This window comes from Phacochoerus africanus, chromosome X, assembly GCF_016906955.1.
Source record: "Phacochoerus africanus isolate WHEZ1 chromosome X, ROS_Pafr_v1, whole genome shotgun sequence".
Lineage (NCBI taxonomy): Eukaryota > Metazoa > Chordata > Mammalia > Artiodactyla > Suidae > Phacochoerus > Phacochoerus africanus.
The window spans coordinates 49,513,753-49,535,062 of record NC_062560.1 but is presented as its reverse complement, the minus strand read 5'-3'; the positions used below and the strand labels follow the sequence as shown (position 1 = coordinate 49,535,062).

Below are 21,310 nucleotides of genomic sequence, written 5' to 3'. Positions count from 1 at the left end.
AGGCTGTTCAGGCCCAGAGGAAACTGGGATCCTCCAAGGGGTGGAGGAAGGACTCCAGAGCTGCTGCCCCAGGGCCAGAGCAAGAAGAGGTAAATGGCAGAGCTAGAAGGGGGCATTAAGGACCATCTAACTCAGATTTGGCTAAGTGGTGGCCCACAAGCTGATTTTGACTTACAAGTTTCATTTGGCTTACTTACTGATTTTAAAATTAAGAGATTTCAGATAAAAGCCTAGATTTCTGATTCTCTTAAAATATTGGAAGATCTGAAAATGCAGGGCCCCCATTATTGCAAGGTGACAATTAGATAGAGGGGGGATGCTGCCATCCCTACTTCAGGTTAGGTATGTGCTCTCCAGTTTACCACCATCCTCACCATTCCCCATTGCATTATATTGTCCCATTTTACAGACAGGTCCTCACTTTACACAAGGGTCCACACTTTGTTTACTTCACAGAAGTTCTTCACTTTACAGAAGGAGCATCACTTTACAAAAGAGTTCCTTCATTTTACAGAATAGTCTTGTATTTTATCAAAGAGTCCTTCATTTACAGACGTCATCCATTTTACAAAAGGATCTTTATAGAACTCTCCTCACTTTATAGAATGTCGCTCCACTTTGAAGAAATCTCCTCCATTTTGAGGAAACTTCTTCTCTTTACAGAAGGGGGCCTTCTTTTTGGTCAAAGGGACTTCCATTTTATAGAAAGTTTCTCCAGTGGTCAGGAAGGAATACTCTAAGAAGCTCCTTACTTGCCAGAATGGCTCCCACTTTTCAAAAATCCCCTCACTCTGCAGAAGATGTCTCCATTTTTCTGCAAAGTCCTTATGTTCAAAAGACCAGTCTTTTGGACTGGTTCCGTTGTGGCTCAATGGTTAACGAACCTGACTAGTATCCATGAGGACACGGGTTTGATCCCCGGCCTCGCTCAGTGGGTTAAGGATCCAGCTTTGCCGTGAGCTGTGGTGTAGGTCGCAGATGTGGCTTGAATCCCACATTTCTGTGGCTGTGGTGTAGGCCAGCAGCTGTAGCTCCAATTGCACCCCTAGCTTGGGAACCTCCATGTGCCATAGGTGCGGCCCTAAAATAGCAAAAAAAAAAAAAAAAAAAACAGTCTATTTCAAAGAAGGACTCTTCACACAGTGTTCCTATGGACAGCTCCCCCTACACTTTTCTCATACTTGACAGATGTTTGTGTTTTAGCTTTCAGAGAGAACATCTGCCATGCCAAGCAAGGCCTGCTTGTAGTCTGGCCGCAAAGGTAGAGCAGGGCAGCTGGGCTGGACCTCACATTCAAGGGGCAGGTGGGAAGAGTTGGGCAGCTACCCCACCTTTATCTCAAGCTGAGGGACTCCCCTGTTCTCAAGCTGAGGGACTCCCCTTCCCCCTGCAGAGGTGGCTTCCCAAAGGACACTTTCTTATTTGCTGTTCTTTCTTCTCCACTCCCTCAGCTCCCTTTCCCCACCCCACCTCACCTCACTCCACCCCACCCCCAGGAATTCAACTATCCCTGGGGCCTACCTCTCAGCCTGGAGAGGCAGAGCTCTAGCGGCTGCTAGAAGCCTGCACTGGGGGTCAAGAGGCCAGAGTGCAGAGGCAGAGATCTAGCGGCTGCTAGAAGCCTGCACTGGGTGGGGGTCAAGAGATGACCACTCTAGCATCTCACCAGTTCCTCACAATAAGAAGCACACACATATTCTTCCCATTTTGCAGATGGGGAAATTGGGGGTCTAGAGTTGTGAAGCAATTCCCCAGGTCATCAGAGAGTTCAGGGCTGAGGTCCAGTCTGTGGCCCTATTAGCTGTCTTGCAATTAAGCCAAGGCTACCGCTGGGAGAAGGGGGAGGGGGTGCTGCTAGCCAGGGAGAGGGGAGAGCCAGGAGCTGAAATTCCCTGAAAGAGGTGAGGGTACAGTTACAGTGGTAAAGGCCCTGTCTTCATACTCGACTAGAGGGTCGTCCTGCTCTGCCAGTAAGCCCAGAAGCACATGCTTAGGGCATGTGCCAAGCAGGGGCGTGAAACTACCAGAAACAATTTTTGGCATGATTTTGCTATTTCGATAACAATAAGTTGTCATGGGAAAATTCCAAACTCTGTTATACTTCTTGACACTTATTTTATAGTTTTGTTTGGTTTCTATATTTGAATTGAATTTGAATGAGGGGATGAGGTACCATTGTCCTTTCTCTGCCATTCTGCCTCTGGTAGAAATCCCGCCCTGATCTAAGGAGCTGCCCAGAAGAGTGGGGCTGGGTTCTGTGTCCATATCTGGGTTTGCACATGTTTCTCAGTGTGTGGATAGCTTTGTGTTGAGTAGCAGCCCATGGCCTGTGGGTTTATGTGTCTGTGTGCATAGTTTCTTGTCTTTGTGGCTGTGTGGTTCTGCTGGCTTTCACATTTAAACTGCATTGCTCTGTGGAAGTGGGGGGCACTGTGATCTTTCCCTTATTTATCTCATGGACTCCCCAAAACCAGGGAGCTGAGATTATTACTCTATTTTCCACACAAGGAAACTGAGGCTCAGATAGATGGAGAGACTGGCCCAGGGTCACTTAGCTAGTAAGGGAGGGTGTTGGGGTTTAACTGAGCAAGGTCTGTGTGACTCCTGAGCCAGATGTTCCTAGTGAAGGTTTCCCAACACCCTAACCCGTATAGTCCAGTCAGTGCATATAATCACACTACCTTTCTTTGAAACAGGTTTTTTAATGATTGACCTTGTTTTTGAATAAATAAGACCTGGATTTAAGGTTACCCTTGAAATAATGTCACTGTCACGAGCATTCAGGTGCCCATTGTAGGGAAATTGGGTAGAGCCCACAGCTCGCCTGAGGCTTAAATGGATAAGAGTCTGCCATGGGGGGGACCCTGGCTGCTGGGTGCCACCTCGGAGGCCTGGCTCTGCCTCATTCACTAGAATTTCTTCTTGACTAGGGTTGCTGGAATTCACCCCAAAAAAGTACAGTTAGATTTGAATTTCAGATGTACGACAAATAATTTTTTTTGTATAGCATTAAGACATTTTTAGTATAAGTATGCATGAGGCATGCTTATACTAAGAATTTATTCATTGCTTATCTGAAACTCAAACTTGACTGGGCATCCTGTATTTTATCTGGCCATCCTGTCCCTGGCTTCTCCCTCCCCTGAGCTTCCCCAGTCCCGACAGGCTGACCCCCCCTTGCACTTCCTGAGCGGCACTTAGCTTTTCCTGAATGAGAGTCTCTTGTCTTTGAGATTGGGAACTCCCTCAGGATCAGGATCAGGATCAAGATTGCCCTTCACCCTGCTGAGGGCCTGTTGGAGGGCGCACTCTACACCCACAGAAGAGCCAGGGCCGCACCCAGGCATAGTGGGGTGCCTAGGGCGTGCTTTCCATCTACAACAAGAGTCGACTGAGTGCGGCTGTGTGTATGCACCCTGTGCCAAGCATGTTGCATGTGGATGTGTGAGCAGCTCTATGGTTTTCATTGGGTCTTTACGGGCCAGTGTGGCTTTACTCACACAGTGTGTGACTGGGTGTGCTTTTACAAAGCGTCATGGCATTTGGTCCTGTGACTTTCTGTGTAGGGGCAGCAGAGTAAGGCCCCTTGTGGCCTCTGCTCTCATGGGCACTGGGGACTCTGGTAAACCCAGTGGTCAAGGGCGCAGTGCTGGTGGAGGACCTTGTCCGGTGTATGCAAGTGGGTGTGTGAGAGAAAATGTTGTGTATTGTCAACCATAAAAAATGGACTAGAGAAAAATCAATGCAGGACTTAAGATGGGGGGGGGGTATAGAATGGGGCAGTGGGAAGGGCTGTGGTATCTAGGGCAGGAGAGGGCCTCCACTGGGAACTCCCTGAGGGCAGAGATAGGATTTTCACATTCCCCATTGCAAAGTCTACTGGGCTCAGAAATATTGGAGAGACTAAACTAAGCCAAAGGAAGCCGGAGAGTTCAGCAGGGTCATGAGGGGCCATAGAGGCCTAGCTGAGAAGCTTCTATTTTCCACATGGGTAATGGGGAATCATGGGAGGTTCTTGTACAGATAAGTGGCATGACTTGAGCTGGAGGTCCATCTAGCCACCTGGAAGGAGCAAGACCTGGGGCCAAGGGGTCCACTAAGGGTAAACATAGGAGGAGACAGGGAAACGTAGGCAGAGAAACACGGAGGGGAAGCACTGCAACGGGAGAGAGCGCATGAATCGTCTTCCCTCAGTGGAGCCCTGCCTAGTTCTCAGCCATTCCTAGGCTCCTAAACTCCCTGCCGTCATAATTGGTAGGCTTGTGGGTGTTGCTCTCACTAGCCACACTCAGCTCATGACTTTCTGAGACACTGGGGTGCACCCCTGCTCCTCTGCATTCCCCTTTTTCCCAGCTTCCTCTTAGAGAGCAGGGTTAAGAAAGGAGTCCAGTCTCAGATCAATCTGCTGAAAAGTCTGTCAGTGACTTGCTGTGTGACCTCAGGCAAGTCACTGCCCCCTCACTGCCTTCATCTTTTCCTTAGAAACTGGGCTGACAGTCCCCACCCCTCTCACCTGGGAATCCAGGGTGTCCCCGAATATTTGAATTCCATTCTTCAGGGCTGCCTGCCAGGGAAACAGGGAGAAAGGAGGGGCAGGTCCATCTTTGGGCTCCCAAGTAAGGTGGGTGAGAAGGAGCAGAGAGTGAGCCAGAGCAGGGCCATGGAGGTCACCCTATCCCTAGGACAAGCAGTAGAGAGAGTGCGAGTCCCCATCCAGGGGCCCTGCTGCCCTGTAGGGACTGGGTGGCGAGGGATTGCCCAGGGAAGTCCCTGCTTTGAGATGTGGAGACAGAGCCAGGTGGGTGCCTCCAGGCCCCAGGAGGCAGGCAAGTGGCACCTAGGACCCTGGCACCTATGTGTACATCCCTGAAAGGGCCTCTGCATGGTGGCCCTCTCATGTCTGGCTTTCTTCTCTGGATCTCTGGCCATGTCAGCTACTCTCTGTGTCTCTCATTTTCTCTGGCCATGTTGTCTCTCAAACTGTGTCTCTGCATGTGCCGCCCTCCAGGTGATTCATCCTCCTCAACCCCATGCCCAGGGGGAGGGCAGGGCAGGATGAGGCCAGGATGTGCTGAGCAGGGCAGGGTGAGCAGCACAGCTGAGCTGAGATGAGAACCTCCTCCTTCCTAGCTAGGGTCCTGCCTGCTCAGGTGGGAAAGGAAGTAAGGAAACCGCACCCAAAGCCAGGTATAGGGTGGGGGAGGGTGCTCAACCTGGGACCTGAGGCACCTTGTTTCTTCAGGGCTGGGAGGGGACCATGGCCTGAGTCTCCTGGGGCCTGTGTGATTGAATGGTGGCCTGGATGGAGTCCAGGAAGCTACTGGCACCCTGTGGGCTGGGCTAATCCTTCCCTCCAGGACTGGAGGGTTCTAGGGTTAGACAGACATAGAATTCCCGGCTGCTCTTGCCTATGACCCAGTAGGGTGTCTCTGTGTTGTAGCTGTTTGTTTTTGTAACAGAGGCCACATGTGACACCATGACTGTTTGGACCAGGAGGCAAATGTCATGTGTGTGTATACCTGAGCTTCTAAGACCCAGGGACAGCATAGACATGTTTGTTTCATGAGGATGACATAGTAAATTATGCCATGTGTCTGTGTTTCTGGGTACATGGTAGTATGTGACTTTGTGCTATTGTGCCATTGTACCAGGTTGTGTCTGACATGGTATAATGACCCTGTGTGGCCATGGTCTGTGAACCATTTGCAGGTGTGTGAACCTGCAACACCATATTATGCTGTATGTGACACTCTGGTCCTGCGATTGTGAGACGCAGTGTAAATGACATTGTATATCTTTGTGACTTAGCAGAACCATATCTGAGGCATATGTAAGTGGGTATGTGATGCTAAGTGGTTGGGTGATTGTTATATGAGGCTGTGTGTGAAATGGTAGGTTTGCCAGTGTGTGTCTTTGTGACTTTGTGACTATGTGTGTGTTTGCCAGTGCATGTGATACCATGTGCTGTGTGATAATCGGTGAAATGGTGACTGTGGGTCTTTGTGACTGTGTGACCGGGCTTTTCAAACGCGTGATGGCACATGATTGGATGTTTGAATCTGTATGGCCCCAAAATTACGTGAAACGCTGTAAATAACCCCATGTGTCTCTGTGACTGAGTGGGCGCATTTGTACCCGGTCATGTATGAGACTGTATGACATGGGGTAAGAGAACATCTGCAGCTGTGAGAGGCCATGTGGCTGTGGCACAGCAAAACTGGCATCATGTGTGGGTGGGAGCTCCGGAGGGGCTCTTGGCTGCCACTCACTCTCATCCTCACAGCTGTTTGCCTGCATCCTTCCCTATGCGACAGCCTCTCGTGGCTCCCTTCTGCCCACAGAATGATCACCCAGATCCTCAGACCACCCTCCAGGGCTTGCCTCCTCTGCTCTACTCTGTCCCCTCCCCAACTTCTGTATCATCTGAGACCCACCACAGCTCCCTGCCCAGCCAGGCCTACACTGCTTCCTTCAGAACATGCCTCCCAGACTGAATCTTCTCTCCCCAATGTGACCATCTTCTCCCCCAGGGCCAAAGGCATACATAGTTTTGGGGAGCTCATGGTGAAGAAGAAGGATAGTGCAAAAAAAAGGCCTCCCTTTTCCAAATTTTTTGGCCTGGTGTTCTAAAGCTGTTCCTGTGACCTGAACCCTGGGTACTGAGTGTGTGTGGATATGGAAATAGAAGAGGGTAATACAGATTCTTGAGAGGCAGGGATTTTAAGAAGCACAACTTTTGTTCATGAAATGTAATTTTGTCATTTTCAGCTGTATAAAATTGTAGAAAAGGAAGTCCAGATATCTTCAGGACCTTAAGTAAAAGGGTGAAGGATGGTTTAGGCTCAGTGTCTCACTGTGGCTATATAAACAAGGGCTGCAAGCATGTACACATGCTGTAGGCTGCTCTTGCCCACCCACAGCCTGGTTAAACACCCTAATAATAATGCCTGCCGACATACAAGAAATCAGCGTAGTAATCACAAAGAACTCTCGTCTGTTAACAAAAACAGCCAGCCGCAACCCTGGGCCTGGCTCCCCATCTGAGGGCTGGGGTAGAGGCTTCCCAGAAAGGCAGTGTGGCCAGGAAAGGGGCTCAGGGAAACCCGATACCACAGGTACCTGCTAAGACTCCCCAGTGTCCTTTGGGGTAATGTCATTTGCTTCACAGCCAGTTTCTGCCTTTCTGCAGGGCTGCACCAGGGAAACCGGATCCTGGTTAAAAGTTTGTCCCTTGACCCTGGCCAGGGCCTTGAGCCTCATCCAGAAGGTCCCCAGCGGCTTCGCTCAGACCCAGGTCCCCCCACTGAAACCCCTAGCCAGCGTCCTTCACCACTGAAGCGGGCACCGGGCCCAAAGCCACAGGGTAAGTGGTTCCAGAGAAAAGAGGGGACAGAGGCGGGAAAGGTTGGCCAGTGGCAGAGGAGAGGGCTTGTTAGAGGAGCAGAAAGCACCATGATCTAGGGGCAGAGGGCTGTGGCCTGGGGCTAACATGTGTGGACTGGCACCTCACCTCAGTCCTACTCTGTCTTCTTTGGGCAACAGCGCAGACTGGGAGTTTGTGCAGGGGCTATGGCAGCCAACTCAAAACTTAGCCTATTGGGATCTCCCCTCTTTTGCCCGCCCATCTCTCTAGTCCCCCCGAAGCCTAGCTACCTGCAGATGCCCCGGATGCCCCCTCCACCTGAGCCCATCCCACCCCCGCCGTCACGCCCACTGCCTGCAGACCCCCGAGTGGCCAAGGGCCTGGCCCCCAGGGCAGAGGCCAGCCCCGGTTCTGCAGCAGTATCCTCACTGATTGAGAAATTTGAAAGGTGAGTCTGGCTCCCGGGGGACCCTATGGAGGGAGGGTGGGACTGGGCTAGGAAGGACGGCTATGAAACAAGCTTCAGTCAAGCTCACACCCTCTGCCTACATGTGTGTCCATCACCCACCTCAGAGAGCCTGTGATTGTCGCCTCGGACAGGCCAGCCCCTGGCCCCAGCCCAGGTCCCACCGAGCCAGCCATGTTGCTACAGCCACCCCCACAGCCACCAGTGCCCCAGCTCCCTGAGGGCGAGGCCTCCCGCTGCCTGTTCCTGCTGGCTCCTGGGCCCCGGGACGGCGAGAAGGTGCCCAATCGGGACAGCGGCATTGATAGCATCAGCTCACCATCCAACAGCGAGGAGACCTGCTTCGTCAGTGATGATGGGCCCCCCAGCCACAGCCTCTGCCCTGGGCCCCCTGCCCTGGCCAGTGTCCCTGTTGCTTTGGCCGACCCCCACCGGCCCGGCTCCCAGGAGGTTGATAGCGACCTGGAGGAAGAGGACGATGAAGAGGAGGATGAAAAGGACAGAGAAATCCCAGTACCCCCAATGGAGAGACAGGAGTCTGTGGAGGTACTGACCCATGTTCTCTGAGAGACAGGACCACGTAGAGAAACCAGGAGACTGGCTTTTACACTTGGTTCTCCCCCCAGCTCCGCATTTCTTGAAACAAGGCATTGTTTCCACTTGGAATGTTGGCCTTCCCTGGTCTCCTGGTACTGAATATCAGTAGCAAATCTGTACCCTGTCCCCTCATCACTGTAACTACAAAAATGACCACACACAGTTCCAAATGCCTCCTAGGAAAGTTGTTCTTCCCTCATCTGAGAACCACTAGCTGGATCTCAGTTTTGCCATCTTGAAGATGGGTGTCCTAGTTGGGGATCTTTAAAGGCCTATTCCAGCTAGAAAATTCCCAGATTCAGTAGCTATGCTATTGGGCAAGTCTCTGCTGCCCCACCATAATATCAGTTTCCTTATTTGTGAAATGAAAGTCTCTCACATGCAGAGAGACTTCCAGACAGCCAACCTCCAGAGAGACATAAGAGCTTCAAGCCCCCAGGAACCTGAGGCTGTGGGCAAAGGCCCTTGGCAGCAGGAACGCCTTTCTGGGCCCCAGAGGCCTAACACTACTTCCAAAGGCATCCTTACACTTAATTAGGTTGAAGCCAGACTACCTGCTCCTCCAGAACCCAGCTCAAATGTGGGGGCGAGGTCAGGAACTCAGAAAATATGTATCCAGTGAATAGGCCACCGGGCCAACAGGCAATAATAGGTTTTATGCATTTTTAGACTTTTGTGTTTTCCTCGCATCCCAGGTGCTCAGCAAGCCTTTGTTGACAGTGAACTGAGTGGGTGAATAAATAACTAACATTTATAGTCTACTTAATCCGTACTCTGCTATGTTTTATTTATATTAAATCATTTAGTTGTCTCAATTACAAATGGACTTAGGGCCTATTATTATCTGTATATGTAGATGAAGAGACTTAAATACAGAGCAGTTACACAATTTATGCAAGCTAGTAAATGACAGAGCTAGGATTTGAACCCAGGAAGTCTGACTTGTCAACCCACATTTAACCACTTTACCAGGCTGAATGAATGGAGGTAGCAGATGGCTGGGTGAATAGGTGGCTGAGTGAGGAGTACATGGCATCAGAATTGAGGGGTGGCTTTTGATACATGGGGGAGTTAAGGGTGAAGCTTTGGGGCCTATGGGTTCAGGGATGGGAGATATAGTTACCTTGGGGTAGTGTTAGGCTTGGAGTAGCATTTGTGCTATTCTGAGAATTTTAGGGGTTGGGGTGAAGGTTAGGGCAAAGGATGACGGACCCATGGTTGCCTCTTTCCAGTTGACTGTGCAGCAGAAGGTGTTCCACATTGCCAATGAACTCCTGCAAACCGAGAAGGCCTACGTTTCCAGGCTCCACCTCCTGGATCAGGTGAATGGTCCCTCAGGGATGCTGGGGTGCCAGGACCTGGTAGGTGGGTGCCAAGGAGGAAGTGATAGGGCCTGAGCCCAACCCTATCACTGGGGCCAGAATCTAGAGGTGGTAAGGTGCCTCGCTGACCTTGACCCCCATCCTGTCCCTGAAGCCAGCTCTGATTCATGATCTTTGTACCAACCCTCATTCCTAACACTGGGCAGGTATACCAGCCCTGACTGCAACTCTGACCCAGATCCTGAATTAACCCCTAGCTGTGAACAAGACTCAGAACTTCATTCTAACCCTGGCGCTATTCCTGACCCCAAAATCCACTAAAATCCCTAAGGGTAGGATTTTTTTTTGTCTGCTTTGTTCGCTGCCTGGTACCCAGGAGGCACTCAAAAATATTTGTTAAATTAGAATGGATCTAATTCCAACCTTCTTTGACCCTGAGTCTAATTCTGACCTTGACCCTGATCCTGACTTCTCATTGTTCCAATGCCTACCTCCAGGTCCTAACCTTGATAACCTGATATCCAGCCACACATATAAGCCTAACTCCATTCCCTTGCTCCTCAGTCTCAAGACTGATCCAAAGCTCCACAGAGCTGCCCATAAACACTGCCCTCACCTGCAGGCTGCCCCTTTCCCAGCCAAGCCCCAGGCCCAGCTGGGCTGAGCATGCCTGCCCTGCTCCACAGGTGTTCTGCGCCCGGCTACTGGAAGAAGCTCGGAACCGCAGTTCCTTCCCAGCCGACGTTGTCCATGGCATCTTCTCTAACATCTGCTCCATCTATTGCTTCCACCAGCAGTTCCTGCTACCTGAGCTAGAGAAGCGTATGGAAGAATGGTGAGTGGCCCCAGACCTAGGCTGCCCGCCTGCCCTCCTGTCCACTTGCCTGCCAAGCCCAGGCCAGATGTGTGCACAAGAGTTCATTCCTGCTGTCCCTCTCCCCTCACTGCCATTCACAAAAAGAATCAGGCCCAAGCTCTGCCTTCTAGCCCCTGCCAATCTAATATGAAACGCAACTCAGGATTCAGAAAATTACAACCAAATAGCAAACCCCTAAGGAGTATGAGATTAGGAGCTAAATTGGCTGGAGTCAAAATTCCAGTCTGCCACTTGCTAGCTTTATGACATTAAGCAAGTTTCTTAAATGACTGCTTCAGTTTCCTCAGCTGTGAAATGAGAGTAACAGTAATAGCCTACCTGGTAGGGTTATTTTAAGAATTAAATGAGTTGATACATGTAGAGAGCTTAGAACATTACTGGGTATATAATAAGTGCTTGATGAGTGTGAGCTATTGTTATTTTTTTTTTATCAGTACTATGACAGAGGTGAGAATGGGGGGTTGTGGGAATTCTGATAAAGGAACCAAACCTAGCCTGGGGGTTAAAGAATTCAGGTAGGAGGTGATATCTGAGCTGAGTCCTGAGGTAGAAGGGCAAGGTTCATAAGCAGTCTCCTGGCAGCTTCCAGGCTTTCCTCTTCTAATTCATCCTTTAAAGTCTATACTACCTGCCATAATGGTCTCTCTGAACAACAATAAGACCATGTCACTTCCTGCTTAAATCATCTCCACGTTCCCCACACCCACAGGATAAAGCATGTCTGTGTGACCACAGATGGCTGGCATGAAGTCACTTCCTACATCTCCCCAACTATTGTGACCCCTGGGAGCTGAACCGGGGCTGGTTCTTGTGTCTCCCCTGGCAGACTGACCAATGAAGTCTGGGACCAGGTTTGGTCCTGTGTGTCCGCCAGTAGACGGTGACTCCTGAGAAGTGGCGACCAGGCCTGCTTACTTTGCTCCCTCTACCTGACGGTGACCCTCTCAGGGCTTAGCTAAGTGTGACTCATTTATGTCCCCAGAATCACGCAGCACAAGGTTAGGCACAGAATCAATAAGCAGTATTTGAAGTGGCCCTTGCAATGAAGTCAGAGTGTGTATCCTAGGATGTGTCATTCCTTGTCCTCAAGCAGGGCAAAGTTGAGGTGGATGGTAGTCCCACTTGTGGTCTCAGGTCAAGCTGAGCCTTGTGACCTACTCAGTCTATAATATAAGCAGCATTTCCAAAGGAACAGACTGGCTGAGAAGCTGATTTTCAAGACAGATGAGAACGGCCTATGGGGTGGAGGCATTCTGGGGGACGAGGATCAGCAGTACCATGTCAGCCCCTGCTTCTGCTCCAGGGACCGCTACCCACGCATTGGAGACATCCTGCAGAAGCTGGCACCCTTCCTCAAGATGTATGGCGAGTATGTAAAGAACTTTGACCGGGCCGTGGAGCTGGTCAACACCTGGACAGAGCGCTCCACTCAGTTCAAAGTGATCATCCATGAGGTGCAGGTAAGTGGTGAATCTGGACAGGGCTGTCCGGGGTGGACAGGTCTACAAGGACCCCCTGTGGGGATCTTTGGCCAGACCTGAGCCCCCCCCCGCTTCTGCTTATCACAGAAGGAGGAAGCCTGTGGCAACCTGACGTTGCAGCACCACATGCTGGAGCCCGTGCAGCGCATCCCCCGTTATGAGCTGCTTCTCAAGGACTATCTGTTAAAGCTGCCCCATGGCTCCCCAGACAGCAAGGACGCCCAAAGTGAGTACGCACAACTGGTCCCTGCCTCCCACCCCAAGATATAACTCACAGGGTCAGCCTTCCATTGCCACGTAATTGAAATCTCAGAATAGGATCTCCAAACTGAAAGGCCCACCGTGAGGGTCTGGAATGAGAGCCCAGGATGAACCTCCAGATTTTGAGATCCCTCCCCAAGCACCCAGACAGAACATTCAGAAGTTCCCCCAGTCTGATTTTTCCAACTGGAACCCCAGAGTTTGAAGGGCATACCCAGAATGATCCCCTAAAGGGAGCCATCCATTTCCTAGGTTGAGACCCCCAAGGCTGACCCCTAGACTTGTCCTCAAATGAGGTTATCCCAAGTCCAAAATGAAACTAAGTCTAAACTCCCAGGGCCTTAGCTACCAGTCTAAGGACCCAGACTGACCTCCTTCAGGCAAGCCCTTTTTACTGAATCCCCCCAGCTGAGCTCTCCAGAAAGAGACTTGACTCATAAAACCCCTGACTCTCCATGTTCCACATTTAGAGCTCCACTCTCTGTCCACCAGCCACTACCCAGAATGATTCCCCACAAAAGAACCACTAGGTCTTGTCGGCACCCCACAGAATCACCTCTCCAGAACTGAGCACCCCAGACTGGATTCCATATTTTAGTCCTCCCATATTTGGATCTCTAGGCTGAGATACCACCTTCCTCGATGAGTCCTCACACATGTAACCACTAGAAAAGTGTTTCATTCTGATTCCTTCAGTATGAAACCCACTCCTCAGGGTCATACCTCAAAGAGTGCTCCCCAGAGTCTCCCCAACCTGTTATTCCCATTCATTCCTTCATTAACATAACAGCTATTTACTGGCAACCTCGGTGTTCTGTGCATTGTCCTAGGTATAGGGGACATGGAGGTGAACAAAACAGACAAGGTCCTTGATCTCAGGGAGCATGTATTCTAGTTGGGGAGATAGACAGTAAGCAAAAGTCATAAGTACACAGGAGACCATTAGATATGTGATTCAGAGAATAAGAGGGTGACATGGCAGTGACTAGGCGGGGGCAACTTTAAATTGGGTGGCCTCCGAAAAGAATATATTTTCGTCAAACCTGAATAATAATAGTAAGAGAGCCACTAAGAAAGGAGTGCTGAGAAGGGCGGAGCACGTTTCAGGCAGAGGCAATAGTAGGCGCAGAGTTCCTGGGTGAAGGTGGGGGGCAGGTATTGGGGATGGGAGCAGGGCAGCAGCTTGCTTGCATATCTCTGGACCAGCAAGAAGACCAGGGTGACCTGAGCATGACCAGTGAAGGTAAAATGGTGGAAGAAATAGGATTTGGAGAGAGGAGCAAGTCTTTGAAGGCCAAGATAAGGAGATGGAGTTTATTCTCAGTGCAGTGGGTAGCCATGAGAAGATTTTGATTAGGATCACTTGGTAAGGTAGAAAAGGAGATGAGAAATCAGAAGCCATTTGCAATATTCTAAGTGAGAAAAGTTGGCTTGGATGACAGTGGTAGCAGTGGAAGTAGTGAAAAATGGTTGAATTCAGAATATATTATATTTGAAAGCAGCACTAAAAAACCTAGGGTGAACGGATATGGAGCTTGGGAAAGTCAAGAATGACTTGCAAAAAATAAAGGGGGGGGGGAGTTCCCATGGTGGCTCAGTGGTAATGAACACGACTAGTTCAAGAGGACACGGGTTCAATCCCCGGCCTCTCTCAGGGGGTTAAGGCTCCAGCATTGCCATGAGCTATGGTGGGGGGTCACAGATGCAGCTCAGATCCTGCATTGCTGTAGCTAGGGTGTAGGCCGGCAGCTGCAGCTCTGATTTGACCCCTGACCTGGGAACTTCCATATGCCTCAGGTTCAGCCCTAAAAAGACAGGAAAAAAAAAAAAAAGAATGACTTGCAGATTTTTGGCTAGTGGTGATGGTTCCTGAGATGAGCTTAGGGGTTTGATCTGGGATATGTTCAAAGAGAGCTACCAGTTAGGCAGTTAGATGAGCCTAGGACCTCAGGGAGATACATTTGGATATCAGTAGCACAGAGACAGTATGCAAAGCCATAAGGCTGACCACAGTCACCAAGGGATTGAATGTAAATAGGAAGAAAAAGGATCCAAGGGCAAAGCTGAGGGAAGTGGAATCAGCAAAGGAGACTTATAAGGAACAGCCCTAAAGGTGGGAGGAAAACCAAGAAAATGTAGGGTCCTAGAAGCCACAAGATTCCACAAGAGCAGACAGTTGTGTCCACTGCTATGTCCACTTCCCAAACTAAGCCCCTTCCACCCTACCAAACAGGGTGCTTTGCTACCAAGTCTGGACTTCAAGAAAGAGCTAGGACCCTAGAAAGTTTGATAGCTGCACTCTACAAACAGACATCTGCAGACTAAGTGCCTCATTCCTCTCCCCAAATTAGAGTCTGCACTGAGGTACCAGGGTGAATGACATAACCTAAACCTTAAGCCTTCCAGACTGATTCCCTCGGATGACCCAGGCTGAACTTAGTCTGAGGTTCCAGTTATAGATCCCCCACACTGGTTTCCCCACACTAAGATCCCCATCCCAGGCTGGGCCTCCAAAATGCTCTCCCCACCCTCGGCTCTGAGAGTGGGTTCCCAGTCAGAGCACTCAGCCTGAGGTCCCAGAAGGAGATTCACCCAAAAGAGCTTCCCAGTCGGATCTCCTTGGCCACCATTTTTTTTCTTTTTCAACTGCCCCTATGGCATATGGAAGTTCCTGGGCCAGGGATCAAATCCAAGCCGGGGCTATTATCTACACCGCAGCTGCAGCAATACCAGATCCTTAACCCCCTGCTCCAGGCCACAGTGAGTCATTCTTTTGGATCCAATGAGTCCAAAAGAATGACTCTCCAGATCCATCCCACAGACTGAGATCGCTGAGTCCTCAGACTGAATTCCTAGAGTTCCCCAGTGTCAACTCCAGAGAGAACCCAGACATCGAGCCACTCAATCTGAGCTTTAAATAGAGATTCCACATTGTGTCTTCCATAGCCCAAGTCCTGCAGACTGATGGACCCCATTTTCCATCCCCCTCACTGAGCGCTTAGACTGATGCCCTAGATTGTCTCCCAAATTAAGCTCCCCACTCCAAGCTCCAAGTCTGATCTTCTAAATCTCAAGTGCCAGACTGACTTCTCCCAGACTGAGCCCCCTATTTCCTACCTCCCACACTTGGATTCACCGATTGAGATTCCCAGACTGAGTCCAGCAGAATGAAGTCTCCAGACTAAGCCCAATACTGAGACCAGAGAAGGGTATGGCTGCCATATTGAGTCTCCATGTTGTATGTCCTCCGAGATCCCCAGAAGAAGCTTCCTATCTCATTTATCCACTCAGAGCCCATGAATTCATTAGAATCATAGGTCCACATTGAGCTTCCAGGACTGAGTTCTGCAATCTTACTTCCACACTGAATCCCTACCATGGCATGCTGAAACTGAAATTCCCCAAGTGAGTTCCCTGGACTGGACCCCCAGAGTGAGCCACCAGTGTAATCTCCCTAGATTGGGCCCCCAGATAGTCCCTTTTACCAACTGCATGTTCCTGGCAAGCTGCAAGACTTCTTGGCCTCAGTTTTCTCAGGTATAGAATGGGGATGATGGTAATACCTACCTCATAGACTTGTTTTGAGAGTTAGTGAGATAATCCAGGTGAAGCTTTTAGCACAGTGCCTGGCACATGGTGAAGGCTCAATGGACGTTAGCTCTTTTTGTTACTGAATGCCCTGGCTGCTGCCCTCCCTACTGAGTGTGCCTAAAATCAGCCCCCAGATTGAGTTCACTTAAGTTGCGTTCTTGTTATACCAATCTTGGCTCTGAGTCCCTAGAATGAACCTCAGAGCTTGAGCTTGGCCAGCTCAGCTCTGCACATTGACCCCAAAGATTAACCCCTCAGAAAGAACTTCCCAGTCTAATTTTTTGAGCTGCTCAGAATGAGAATGAATGAGAGCCAGCTCAGGATGTGCTCACTAAGCTCCCCAGCCCCAGATCTTAAGCTGACCTCCCTATTTTTTTTAACCCCTCAGACTAAAATCCCCAGCTAGAGCCCTAGAAATTGCCTCAAGGTCTGAACTCCACTGAATCAATCATATGTCTGGTTCCTCAGGCTGATGCCCCCATTTTCTACTTCTTAGACTGAACTCTGGAGCCTCGATCCTAGACTGAGCTCCCCAAACCAGGCTAGCTGGAACTCCTGGCCTGAGCAGTCTACCCTCAGCCCAAGACTGAACTCTAGACCAAGATCCCAGCCTGCCAAGCCCAGACCAAACCCCAGACCAAGAGCTTCCTGGCCAAGCTCCTACACAAAGCTCCCTGTAAATTGCATTCCCTCACCTGAACCCCTAAATGAAATCCTGCACTGATATTCCTGCACTGAATCCCCAGACATAGCCTACACATACTGGACCCCTAGAAATGCCAGTCTGCACCCCACACAGATACCTCCTGGGAGTTCCCATTATGGCTTAGCGGGTTAAGAATCTGACTAGTATCCATGAGGATGCGGGTTCAATCCCTGTCCTCGCTCAGTGGGTTAAGGATCTGGCATTGCCATGAGCAGTGGTGTAGGTCGCAAAAACGGCTCAGATCTGGTGTGGCTGTGGCTGTGGCATAGGCTGGCAGCTGTAGCTCTGATTCGACCCCTAGCCTGGGAACTTGCATATGCCACACGTGCGGCCCTAAAAAGAGAAGAAAAGGCACCTCTAATAGCAAAGCTGAGCCCAGCAGCCTCCACAGGCCTGAACTTGTATGCCCACAGCTTGCCAGAGTCTTCTTCCCATCCCCTTCCCAGGACACCACCTACCTCCACGACCCAGTATGCCCCTTGCCCTTGGGTGGGGGAGATGAGAATGTGTAGGGCAAAGGGCAACTGGGAGGGCAGCCCCAGCCCTGATGTCAGCTCTGCTGCCTCCCAGGCAGACAACCAAAGGCCACCACCTCCTCTCTCTGAGTCTCAGTTTCCTCATTGGACAAACAGGGCACATGGGGTTATGAGGATTAAATGATGCTATGTAAAGCCCAGGAGCCCAGAAGAGGGTGGTAGGACCTTGGCCACATCCTAAGGGGCTCCTAGTCTGTTGAGGGATGCATATATGTAAATACACAATAAATACACAGTGTGACTGGTGGGACAGAGTGGGGCAAAGGGGAATGTGGGAACCCAGACAGAATCCTAACCCAGCCTGGGAACTCAGGGCAGGCTTTCTGGCGGAGGTGAGCTGAATCCAGAAGATTTAGTTGGCCAGATGAAGCAAGACAGGACATGTCTAGGGAGGTGCAAGTTGAGAAAGTTGGAGAGGTCAACAGAAGCCAGATCACCAAGGGCTTTGAATGCCAGGCTAAGGGACTAGTCCTTTACCCTGCAGGCATAGAGGAGCCATTGACAGATTTGAACAGAGGAGTGACAAGCAAGCTGTGTGCGAGAATGCTCCCTCTGGCAGCTGGGGCTGGGAGGTTGGAGACTGGCACCTGAAAGGCCTGAACTGGATTAGGGGCCACAGATCTTGAGCACCAAGACTTGGTCATGGAGGAAGAGCCTCTTAGGAAAATGACACTTAGTTGGCCAACCATCTGGACCCTCTTCAGAAGCACCTATGCTCCTCCATTGCAGGCATATTTTCTTTTCCTTTTTTTTTTTTTTTTTTTTTTTTTCTCTTTAGGGCTGCACCTGTGGCATATGGAAGTTCCCAGGCTAGGAGTCGAATTGAAGCTACAGCTGCTGGCCTCTGCCACAGCCATACCAACACCAGATCCAAGCCGTGTCTGCGACCTACACCACAGCATATGCCAACACTGGATCCTTGACCCACTAAGTGAGGCCAGGATTGAACCTGCATCCTCATGGATCCTAGTCAGGTTTGTTACTGCTGAGCCACAGTGAGAACTCCCAGGCATATTTTCTGAGTGGGCAAATATAGCGCCGTGCAGACAAGAGTGGGGTGCATTGTCAGTGGGGTGTAGTACAGCTAGGCCTCAAGCATGGGCAAGACTTATTAGTGTGTGGAAATGTATAGGGACTTTGTTTTTTTTTCCTAATGATACCTGGTCACAATAGGAAATACAGGAAAGCTTAAAGAGGCAGGAAGGAAAATCACTTATGATACTAGAGAGAATCACCTCCAGAGAATAAGCATGAGGAACATTTTGAAATATTTTTTCCTGGTGTTTTTTATGCATACGTATTTGCAAAATTGAGATCATTTGGTATATACAAGTTTGTATCTTTTCCTTTTCTTAAAACATGGTGAGCATTTCACAGATTATGAAAAACTACATAAGCATTACTTGCAAAGTATTGCATTATATGAATTATATGAATGCACATTAACTTATTTAACTGAACACCTGCAGTTGGACATATTTGTTTCTGGTTTGGTATAACACCACTGTGATGAAAGTGTACTTGTACATAGAATGTGTATTTTCTTCATATACATTCCTGTAATCAGAATTATTATGGAGTTCCCATTGTGTCTCAGCAGGTTAAGAACCCAAATAGTATACATGGGGATGCGAGTTCGGTCCCTGGACTCTCTCAGTGGGTTAAGGATCTGGCATTGCCACAAATTGTGACATAGGTCGCAGACACAGCTCAGATCCAGCATTGCTGTGACTGTGGTATAGGACTGCAACTGCAGCTCCCATTCAACCCCTAGCCTGGGAACAGATACCACAAGTGCGGCACTGAAAGAAAAAAAATTATTGAGACTAAGAATAGGATTGTCTGTTTCTTTATAAGAGTTTTTTCTGATTATAAAAGTAATACATGTTCTTTGTCAAAAGTATAAAAAATACAGAAAAATCTAAAGAAGACACTAAAAATGACCCATAGTCCCATCATCTAGAGACAACTTGTTAAACATGGGTATGTTTCCTTCCAATTACATATGTAACTATTATTTTTTCATGGTAATAATAATCTTAAGCTTGCATTTTATTAGCTGCTAGCTCTTCTCTGTACTATGATTCTGCTATTGTGGCATTGAGTCAGTTTCTGATTTTAAATGATGTTGCTGTGGACTTCTTTGAGGCTGGCACTTTCTGGGATGGGTCAGGCCAGGAGGAGGTATTCAGGGAGCAAAGAGGCTCCCAAGAGACTTTTCTCTGCTAGTCTCTCATCTGACTTCCCACTCTGCCCACAGAGTCTCTGGAGCTTATAGCCACAGCAGCAGAGCACTCTAACGCTGCCATCCGCAAAATGGTGAGTGGTCCTTCTAGCCCCTGCCTTTCCTTGGCCAGCCACCTATCTCTATCTCAGTCCTGGGAGGCTGCAACTTATGTACATCTGAGGGGAGACCAGAACCCCAAACCCTGCCTTCTATTCACTGTCTCCTGCCAGGAGCGAATGCACAAGCTGCTGAAGGTATATGAGCTGCTAGGGGGGGAGGAAGACATTGTCAGCCCCACCAAAGAGCTCATAAAAGAAGGCCACATCCTTAAGCTGTCAGCGAAGAATGGGACCACTCAAGACCGATACCTCATACTGGTAACTGCCATGGGTAGGGGTGCAGGTGGGCTTGACATTGACCTGGTACTCACTCAAGGCTATACTTTCTGCTTTCCATTCTTTCAGCTACTAACTCATTGTATTTTCACTACCTATACTAGAAAATTTTTTTCTCTACCAATAATAGTAACTAAGACTTAGACGTGTCTTGCCCAAGATCGTCCAACTAGGAAGTGACTCCCATACCTAGGCTCTTTCCTTGCCACCTTTGTGCTGTGTTTTCCCCATCTATTGCCTTGAGTCCCCAGCAGTAAACTTTCAGGAGTCCTGTAAGGGAAGGGAGCTGGGTCACACCCTTGCTGAGTCCTCTGTACATACATCCAAAACCTTTTCCTTCCTAGTTCAACGACCGCCTCCTTTACTGTGTGCCCAGGCTGCGGCTACTTGGCCAGAAGTTTAGCGTGCGGGCACGCATTGATGTAGATGGCATGGAGGTGAGCACCAGGAGGTGGGAAATGGGGACCTGGAGTGGGGACTTAGTGCTGGGAGGAACAAAGACGTTCTGACTTTGATCCCAAATGTATGCATGTGTGCAGAGGGCGAGGGCCCTATGGAGCTCAGTAGGCCTCACCAAGCCCTTTTCTCTCTCTATTCAGCTAAAGGAAAGCTCCAACCTCAATCTGCCTCGGACCTTCCTGGTGTCAGGAAAGCAGCGCTCCCTGGAGCTCCAGGCCAGGTACTTGCCCTTGCCTATCTCTTCCCTCCAACCCCCTCTTCCCTTCAGGTATGCTGAGGCATTCTAGGCCTAGTGCCAGGTGACAAGCTGCCTCCCTAGAGGCGAGTATTCCAGAGAAAGGGTGGGTACCTTTGCTCAAAGATGCTTGTTCTTCTGAGGGGTTAGAGGAGAGGGAAGAATGAGATAGTAATTCAAAAATGAATAACAACAGTACAAATAGTTTATTGTGGATTCAGAGCTTTAAGAGAAATAACACCAAATGCAGTGCTTGGTCCATGATAGGAGTCTGGTTTGAAAAAAAAAAACAAAAAACAGCCCTAAAAGGTATTTGAAAGTCAATAGGAGAAAATCCTAAATATGAACTAGGCGTTAGCTATCAGGGCATTATTGCTAAATTTCTCAGGTGTGATAATGGTATAAGAAGATAAAGAAAGGAGAATAGCCTTGATTTTTAGTGGTATATGCTGAGGATTTAATATCATGATATCTGTAACTTATTTTTAACTGATTTATCAACCAAAAAATATATACATGTACAAACATATACACCTACATATAGATATATATTACTATATACATATATATGGAGTAAATACAGCAAAATATTTAAAATTTGCATCTATATAGTGGATATATATTTAATGTACTTGTGCTATCCTGTCTATTTTTCTGTATGTTTGAAATTTTTCATAAAAAATTTTAAATAATAACAATTTAAAAAATAATGCCTAGCCATTTAACAAAGGGGCCTTCATATCCATTCTCTACTTGGATGATTGTAATAGCTCACATTTTTTTTTTTTTTGTCT

General features: G+C 49.0%; 1 protein-coding gene across 3 annotated transcripts in view; it reads left to right on the top strand.

Annotated features, from left to right (window-relative positions):
* FGD1 (FYVE, RhoGEF and PH domain containing 1) overlaps nucleotides 1–21,310 on the top strand; it is a 39,094-nt gene that overhangs the window by 9,729 nt on the left and 8,055 nt on the right. For all 3 annotated transcript variants that reach the window (XM_047764428.1, XM_047764429.1, XM_047764430.1), the window contains exons 2-12: nucleotides 7,190–7,363; nucleotides 7,634–7,811; nucleotides 7,937–8,375; nucleotides 9,659–9,748; nucleotides 10,435–10,583; nucleotides 11,929–12,085; nucleotides 12,194–12,332; nucleotides 19,461–19,519; nucleotides 19,658–19,804; nucleotides 20,167–20,259; nucleotides 20,422–20,501. In XM_047764428.1, coding sequence (XP_047620384.1) covers nucleotides 7,190–7,363; nucleotides 7,634–7,811; nucleotides 7,937–8,375; nucleotides 9,659–9,748; nucleotides 10,435–10,583; nucleotides 11,929–12,085; nucleotides 12,194–12,332; nucleotides 19,461–19,519; nucleotides 19,658–19,804; nucleotides 20,167–20,259; nucleotides 20,422–20,501 — 1,705 coding nt within the window. The remainder of the gene's footprint in view (nucleotides 1–7,189; nucleotides 7,364–7,633; nucleotides 7,812–7,936; nucleotides 8,376–9,658; nucleotides 9,749–10,434; nucleotides 10,584–11,928; nucleotides 12,086–12,193; nucleotides 12,333–19,460; nucleotides 19,520–19,657; nucleotides 19,805–20,166; nucleotides 20,260–20,421; nucleotides 20,502–21,310) is intronic.